The sequence below is a fragment of the Maniola jurtina genome, chromosome 10 (assembly GCF_905333055.1).
Source record: "Maniola jurtina chromosome 10, ilManJurt1.1, whole genome shotgun sequence".
Lineage (NCBI taxonomy): Eukaryota > Metazoa > Arthropoda > Insecta > Lepidoptera > Nymphalidae > Maniola > Maniola jurtina.
Genome location: NC_060038.1, coordinates 6,857,097 through 6,865,134, shown reverse-complemented (window position 1 = coordinate 6,865,134; position 8,038 = coordinate 6,857,097). Strand labels below are relative to the sequence as shown.

General features: G+C 37.5%; 1 protein-coding gene across 1 annotated transcript; it reads right to left on the bottom strand.

Annotated features, from left to right (window-relative positions):
* Positions 1-1,224: 1,224 nt before the first annotated feature.
* On the bottom strand, positions 1,225-7,324 carry LOC123868694 (spermine oxidase-like). Its single transcript, XM_045911244.1, has 8 exons — positions 7,105-7,324; positions 5,626-5,808; positions 5,119-5,328; positions 4,766-4,982; positions 4,468-4,646; positions 3,743-4,007; positions 3,301-3,404; positions 1,225-1,648 (listed from the first exon to the last, which is right to left on the bottom strand). Exons 1-8 carry the CDS (start codon positions 7,170-7,172, stop codon positions 1,294-1,296), a joined length of 1,581 nt encoding a protein of 526 aa, XP_045767200.1. The 5' UTR covers positions 7,173-7,324; the 3' UTR covers positions 1,225-1,293.
* Between the last annotated feature and the right edge of the window lie 714 nt (positions 7,325-8,038).

Below are 8,038 nucleotides of genomic sequence, written 5' to 3'. Positions count from 1 at the left end.
CAAGTAGCAACCGATCAAAGAGTAAGTAATCACTACGTTATACAACCCATCAGCAACCATTCGGCAACCAGCTAACTACTTTAGTGATTGGTCTGTGTACTTTTTATTTGTTGGATTGGCACCGTTGCTTTACTCTATGGTTGGCATTACAGGCTGGATTCGTGGTCTGTGATTACAGGTTGGTACATACTTGGCAAAACTGACAAAACCATGGCAATATAGAAGCTTGGCAGCTTGGGTGTCTGATCAGAATTCAGATCACAGATCAAAACACTGTCTAGTACGCCGCTAGTGGTACTTTAGTAATTCCGTTAAGGTGGAAGCGACGGGCCTGCCCGCGAAATTCAAATTTAATTTGGTTTTTTTGCAATTTGTAAACTAATACGACAGCGTAGGCTTTTGGTATTTTGATTGCGACAGTGGCAGTATCATCCTCACAGGTTTATATAAAAATCTTCACTTGAAAGAGTCCAGTTTAAGAAATTAATTCTAGTATGGTATTCTCACAAATTAGTGAAAAACCAAAATAAATTTGAATTTCGTGGGCAGGTCCGTCTCATGCCCCTTAAAGGACCGCATTTGGCAAAATAACGTGTAATTGCTATTTAGCTACCACAAGACGTGGTACCTACTTTTGTATTCACGCTCTAGTGAATCCACCGAGTGAACCGCTGTCGGCAAAATAATGCGTAATTGCTATTATACCGCTAGGTATGTAGGTATTGTCGTTAGCGAAGAAGCGAAGTTTATGTAACTAGGTATTTATTTATACATATTTATTTTAAATTGCCACGCCAGAAGACTCGCTCTGTCGTTGCTTCATTCAGCTTCACCACTCGACTTTCGTTTCACTACGGATGTCACCGGCTCAATACTGGGGCCAGGAGTCGGGACAGTAATTAAGACCACGTGGGGTCGGAAAAGGAACTCGGGGTCTCGGGGTGTCCAGATTTTGATTTGGAGTCTGAGTCTACAGAAGAGGCATTTGTAGATACACATTAATTTCTAGATGTTCTATTCATCATCATCATCAGCCTGTGGACATCCACTGTTGGACATAGGCCTTCCCTATAGAGCGCCACCACACACGGCCCACAGCCCTCCTCATCCAGCCGCTTCCCGCCAGCCGCTTTATATCGTCAGTCCACGAACCGACGATATAAAGCGATGTTATAAATGTTATATTATTAACTAAAACAATATTAAAAACAATACAAATTAATTTTATCACACAAGGAGTTTTATTTTTATTAACATCTGGGTACTATTTTATTCAAGCCAGAGGTTTTTAAGCTAAGCTGATTCATAGTTTTCACGGTTTTTACGAAGAATCCAGTCGAGATTGGCTATGTTTCTCCGTAGGTTTCTAATAATAATATACAGCAAAAAATCTCGTGGGTTTGCTATTTTTGTAGCTGTGCTTAAGTGCAATAATCTTGAAGCTTCTCTGAAACCTGACTCGCTGGCCCCGTGGACGGTAGAGAAATGATCTAAATCAGTCGCCTCGCCGGCGAATAGCACTTTGGGACTTCCAGTTGCGTCTAGTAAAGGCTCTCCTAATATCGCACGTGCGTTGGGATACTCATGCTTTAGAAGATTGTCATACGTGTAAACGCCCCGTGTGTATGGATTGGAGTTCCATTTCGATCTGTGATAGAAAACATATTATACAAAATGGACCCGTGAGCAAATTACCTATCTACTTCCAAAAGATACTCAGTAAAGCGATTATTTTTGCAAGTAATATCTTATGAACTATGAATAAACGAGATAACGTCTTATAATATCTTTGATAAATATTCATTATTAAAAGGAGACTACCTAATAAAAAAAATTGTAAACTTCTAGGTACCTACACAAAGCATAGGTAAGCGATAGTAAAATATTAGGTACCTACTAGAGGATCCCCGCGGCTTCGCCCGCGTTGATTTCGGTTTTTTTGAATCCCGTAGGAACTCTTCAATTTTCCGGGATAAAAAGTAGCCTATGTTCTTCCCCGGGATGTATCCCAAGTCTGTACCAAATTTCATTAAAATCGGTTCAGTGGTTGGGCCGTGAAAACGTAGCAGACAGACAGACACACTTTCGCATTTATAATATTAGTATGGATGTTTGCCAATCGATTTCAAACATGAACATGACGTAGCGTTTAGGTACCTACATAATTTAATTTAAGTTTGTATCAAATTGGAACAAATGAAAATCAAAGTAGTAAGTATAAGTACCTAGGCATGTAAAAAAATATATAAGCAATCTACCACAATCATGTATATCGCGGCGTGCTTAATACATTGTTATAACTTATTATACTTACCTACCTCCTAGGTACGTAAGGAAACTAATAAAATCCGGTCGGTCGGCGGTTGACAGTTGGACTTGTACATGTAGGGTACCGACTTCCGTGCCATCGTACAAGATTACGTACCTACCACCTATTTTTTAAATTTATATGTTGGCCATTTTGATTTTTAAGGTTCCGTACCTCAAAAGGAAAAACGAAACCCTTATAGGATCACTTTGTTGTCTATCTGTCTGTCCGTCTTGTGGCTGTCAAGAAACCTATAGGGTACTTCCCGTTGACCCAGAATCATGAAATTTGGTAGGTAGGTAGGTCTTATAGCACAAGTACAGGAATAAATCTGAAAACCGGGAATTTGTGGATCCATAATTTAAAAAAAAATTAAAATGAGTTTCAATTTTCAAAATAAGATAACTATACCAAGTGGGGTATATGAAAGGGCTTTACCTGTACAATGTACATCCTAAAACAGATTTTTATTTACTTTTATGTACCTATAATAGTTTTTGATTTATCGTGCAAAATGTTGGAAAAATACCTGAGTACGGAACCCTCAGTGCGCGAGTCTGACTCACACTTGGCCGGTTTTTAGCTATACTTAAACTATATTAACCTTGATAATTTATTATCAAATAATATCTTGCCATCTGATAAAAGAATTAAAAGGCAATCACGGACTTTCATCAAATTCGCAACTTAGATGACCGTTGACCGCCTCTTGCAATTTCTACAAGTATCGATAGATAGATACCACTATTATTCGTGGTACCTATATTTTATTGACGTTATTATCAACAATGGACAATGTACACTCTGGGAAAATTTCAACTCTTCACCTCTTACGGTACATGAGATACAGCTCGCTGACAGACAGACGGACGGAGAGACCGACAACCACCACAGAGGCATAGACAAACCTACAGTAATACTGGCTGAGTGGATGCTTACTAATAGGATCCTGTTGGTACCCTTCGGGTAAGGAAGCGTTACAATCACCTCACCTGATCATGTCGGTTGGTTCTGGTACAGTCAGATTCTTTCCCATAAACTTTTTGATAGTTTCCATGATTTTGCTCTTTACAACATCCTCTGGTAATGTTTCAATCTGAGAATTGTTTTCAATGTAATCGATTTCATACCTCCACAATCCATTAACCATACAATAATTGGAAAATTATAATAAGTGAGTAGGTATGTACAACCGTGAAAATAAACTAGAATGTTGTATAGTCAGTGGGGTGCAACTTGCAACCATCAACTCAAAATTAACAAAATTAATTAAATTTATTCGCACCCTTGATTAAAAATTAGCGCACCGCTGTATGACAGATTGCCCAGTGTGCACACCCTCTGCACTATTACTAAAATTCACGACACACTACAACACTGCAGTTTATTTTCCGCCTAAGTATCTATATAGACGATATAGACTTAGAAACTGACCAATTTGGCCGTATCCCCATTAGACCACACGATTAATGTATTGTTAGATCCCATTGACCTTGCCACGGTTTTAATTTTGACTACCCACGAATCATTTTTGTATGCCTCTTTATCTTCGGGAGACCAAAAGAAAACAGATATAGGGTCATCAGGCCACCAGGCTCGCTGGAATGAAAAGATGGTTTTCCCAACATGTCCGAATGATAAGATATCTATAACTGTTGCTTTGCTAGCAGGAATTGACGGTAAGAACAGACTATTATACCTGAAAATATTAATGAATTAAGTAGGTATCGTTTTTTTTATTTATTTGACAAAAAATGCATAGTACCTACCTACGTTGTTTTTAACCCCCGACCTAAAAAAAGGGGTGTAATAAGTTTGACGTGTGTATCTGTATGTTTGTGGCATCGTAGTTTAAAGTAATGAACCGATTTTAATTTATTTTTTTTGTTTGAAAGGTGGCTTGATCGAGTGTGTTCTTATCTATAATCCAAGAAAATTGGTTCAGTCGTTTGAAAGTTATCAGCCTTTTTCTTGTTACTGTAACCTTCACTTGTCGGGGGTGTTACAAATTAATTAATAAATATACGTAAGTAATTCAGGTTCAACCCATTACGATTTACAATTCGCTACGTTACCTTTAATTTCCGACGCAATAAATTATTTCAATGCGTTACATAGGGTATGCTCTGCAGCTGTTGCTCTTACTACCCAATACTTACCTTTCCTTTAGCACTCCTAGAGATACTGTTACAATAACATTATTAGCTATGTATACGGAACCATCTTTGCACACTACTTCCACATTGCCGGTAGTGCTTTTTGGCCAATTTATCAATGTAACCTCTTTATTTAGCTTAATTTCTAATGTAGGCCAGCCTGTTCCATTCTTGTATGTATTCTGTTCATGAATAAAATCAAATACTTAGTAGGTAATTCACATTCCAGCAAATTATTAACGAAATGAAAACTTAAAATTAAGGATTATGCAAACTTTTACGTGTACAAGTCTAAGCTTACCAATAATATCTCGAAAAAGGTCTTGTAACCATATCGATGCCAGCTGATATACTGATCTCCTTCAAGATTCTCGTAATCCGGCTGAGCAGTAATATAATTCCAATTTTTGGCACCGTAGTCACTATTGATGATTAAGTCCGTAAAATCCAGGAACTCATTGATGAAATCGTGGTCGTTGAGGACTTCTGGATAATTCTCTTTTAGGTATTCCATCAATCTGGAATTAGGATTTAATAATTTATTCAGTTTGTATTCAATAATAAACAAAAAAACAAAATATCTAGATCTAATGCTTGCGGATAAAGCAGATTGGGTAGGTAATAGTTACCACCTCATAAGTATGAAAAGCTTACGTTTCGGTCACGAATTTTCCAAGCGGCTCCGGCTTTTCAGCTGGCTTATCTGTAACCTCAATTAAATACCTCAAAAGTTCATCAATTAATTTCGTTTTACCCTCAGTGCCATCGGATTTGTATACTTTGAAAGATGTGTTTTGAGGAAACACAGGAATGTTGTTTTGTACAGCCGTTTCGTACACCCAACTGTTTTCTGAGCCATGGATCCTGATAAAGAGGAAGGATGTTTCTTAAGTAACTTAAAATCCAGCTGTGTAATATTTAAACAAAAAACCGGCTATTTTATCGTTTTTTTATAACCCCGAATTAGAGAAGAATTGTTTAGTTTTGTAGTTAGGTACCGTTTGCCTGCTTAGTCAGGTGCATAATAATAACTTAATGAAACCTTTGCACAGTTCCTCTTAAAATTCCAACTGTACGGATAAACACCTGAACTATTAGATATTTAATGAACTTCCCTTTCCCATTAAAAGAAGTTAGGTAAATAGATTACAAAAATCTCACCATTCTGCACCAAGCTCCACAATTCCATCACCAAAAGGCACGGTCCACACTCTTCCACCGATTCTGTCCTGAGCTTCCAAAGCAAGAACCGTTTTACCAGCTTTGGCCAAAGTAGAGGCGGCTGTGGTACCAGCTGCGCCGAGGCCAATGATTATAGTGTCGTAAGTTTGGCGTGTTTTGGATCTTTAACAGGAAAGACGAATGTAGTTTAAACTGTCATCTTAATCCTAAGATCTTCACCTACACCCTACAGATATTACGTTATTTTGACTTTTTAATCTGAATAGAGTTGTAGTCCTACGTGGTACAATAGAATGCCATTACACTTCACAAAGACATTACATAATTAATATCATTTCCTGTTACGACTTACTGCACAATAAAGTGCACTAAGCTCACAAAAATTTGCGGCCTAAAATTTAATAAACGCCTCTCGTTCTATCGGTAAGTGTCATCAAGGAGTGCGCCTCCATAAGTATATTTTTTGGGTTGCGCGTTGGCTCTGCGTGGCTGGACCGTGCAGTAAGTATTAAACGGGTGAGGGATAAAATAAAATTTAAATGTCACGTTTTTCCCGAAACACAACATAAAACACCATACCTATGTACCTCACCTATACACATTAATTATGACGGTTTAGGGTTCCGAACCAATAATATGGTAAGAATGAAACCCTTGTGGTGCAACCAGGCTGGGACTTTCTTCGTCCGTCCGTCTGTCTGTCTGTCATAGTCGATTATTTCAGTAAATATTTAAGCAATTGACATAAAACTTGCCCAACCTCATTGGAATAAAAGAAATTGAAAATTATTTTAGTTTAAAGAAAAAAGGAGGGAAATCAGGGGTTATTAGGGGTTAGGGGAGGGAAAGTAAGGTAACTATACCGAGTGGGGTATCATAGATATATGAAAGACCTTTACTTGTACATTCTTTATTTTAATGAATAACAGTTTTTGATTTAAAATGAATGGAAATGAGTTGAGCGATTACCCATAACCGCGCAAAACTAAAAAAAAACAATTTCATCCAAAAATTGCATATTCTACCGGTGTGATGGTTAGTGATAATAAGGGCATACATCTTATCGGGTTCTCCGAGACACGGAGTAAATGTAAGGACCAAATTTCTACGCCCAATGTCGGTCACCCATCCAGTTACCGACCGGGATCAACTTGCTTAACCAGCGTGAACGATTATATGATACGTAGTCACAACTAAGCCACAATTAGGTACTCGTACCTAGCTATCGGATAGGTACCTAGTCTATCCAATGCCATCGATAGCAAAAACCTGATGGCAATAATAAAATAAATAGAGAATAATTGAAACTTAAAACTTAAAGTCCTTTTGATTAAGGAGTTATTTTTTTAAATACAATGGAATATGTTGGCTTAATAGGTAAGTAGTAGGTAACTATAGAAGATTAAATATAATGAAAATTAAAAATAAAATATTAATATTATGGTTTATCTAACTTACACGCAACAAACATCATAATATCCCAAAACGAAAAGTAGAAAAATCAATTTGAAAAAACGTTTCCCCATGATCTTTGTATTACGATTACGACCGTATTGTATTGACTCTCTCGTAATACATACTTATGATCTCCTTATTTATATAGGAAGTTTGCGTACAAAGTTGTAGTCTAAGGCTAAGGTTGGGCGCACACGCCGTAAAATTAAATGATTGAATAACTACCTACAACCAGCGACTAGAAAAAAGGTTAAAACCCAAAGCCGTAAAGCCAGTAGAACGTACCTACTGTAAACATAGATATGATTGAAATGTAAGTCGTTGGTTTAGGTAGGTACAATTATTGCATGCAATGGTTGCATGACTGAGTCTCGTATATAATATGCTATCGATGTCGATAATTTAATGTAGGATTGTGTCCCATATGGTCCCAACACTTCTTCTTGCGTAACAGCGCTTTGCGAATGCAGCGGAACTAACCGTCAACATTGCACCACTAACTGTCTCGTCTCTAGACTATAAAAATAGTAATCTGTGGATAACACTCTTCGCCAAGTCAAAGAGTATATGATGTTATTGGTCTGTGGTTGCAATTACCAATCACTACGTTATAATATTATGACTTCGTTTGTGTTGGTGTCCGAGACATGCTACCTAAACAAGATTGTGCACTGAGACACCAAAAACGAGCCTAAATTGGAGTGTGTCCCTTTCTATTAGGGTGACAACACGATTTGATAATGTAAGACATTTGACGGATTATATGAGAATAGGAGAGGATGAATCATCATGATAACCCATCGCCGCTCACTACTGAGCACGGGTCTCTTCTCAGAATGATAAAGGTTTAGGCCATAGTCTGCCGCGCTGTAGTTATAAAAGTAGAGAAATTCAATTTTTTTTTGTTCTGCGAAAAAGTACCAGTCATGTTAAGTAT

Coding starts and splice junctions, on each gene's coding strand:
- LOC123868694 (XM_045911244.1), bottom strand. CDS start 7,172: ATGGGGAAACGTTTTTTCAAATTGATTTTTCTACTTTTCGTTTTGGGA. Junction 3,405..3,742: donor ATGGGGATACGGCCAAATTG/GTCAGTTTCTAA, acceptor AACAATTCTCAG/ATTGAAACATTACCAGAGGA. Junction 1,649..3,300: donor GAACCAACCGACATGATCAG/GTGAGGTGATTG, acceptor TTTCTATCACAG/ATCGAAATGGAACTCCAATC.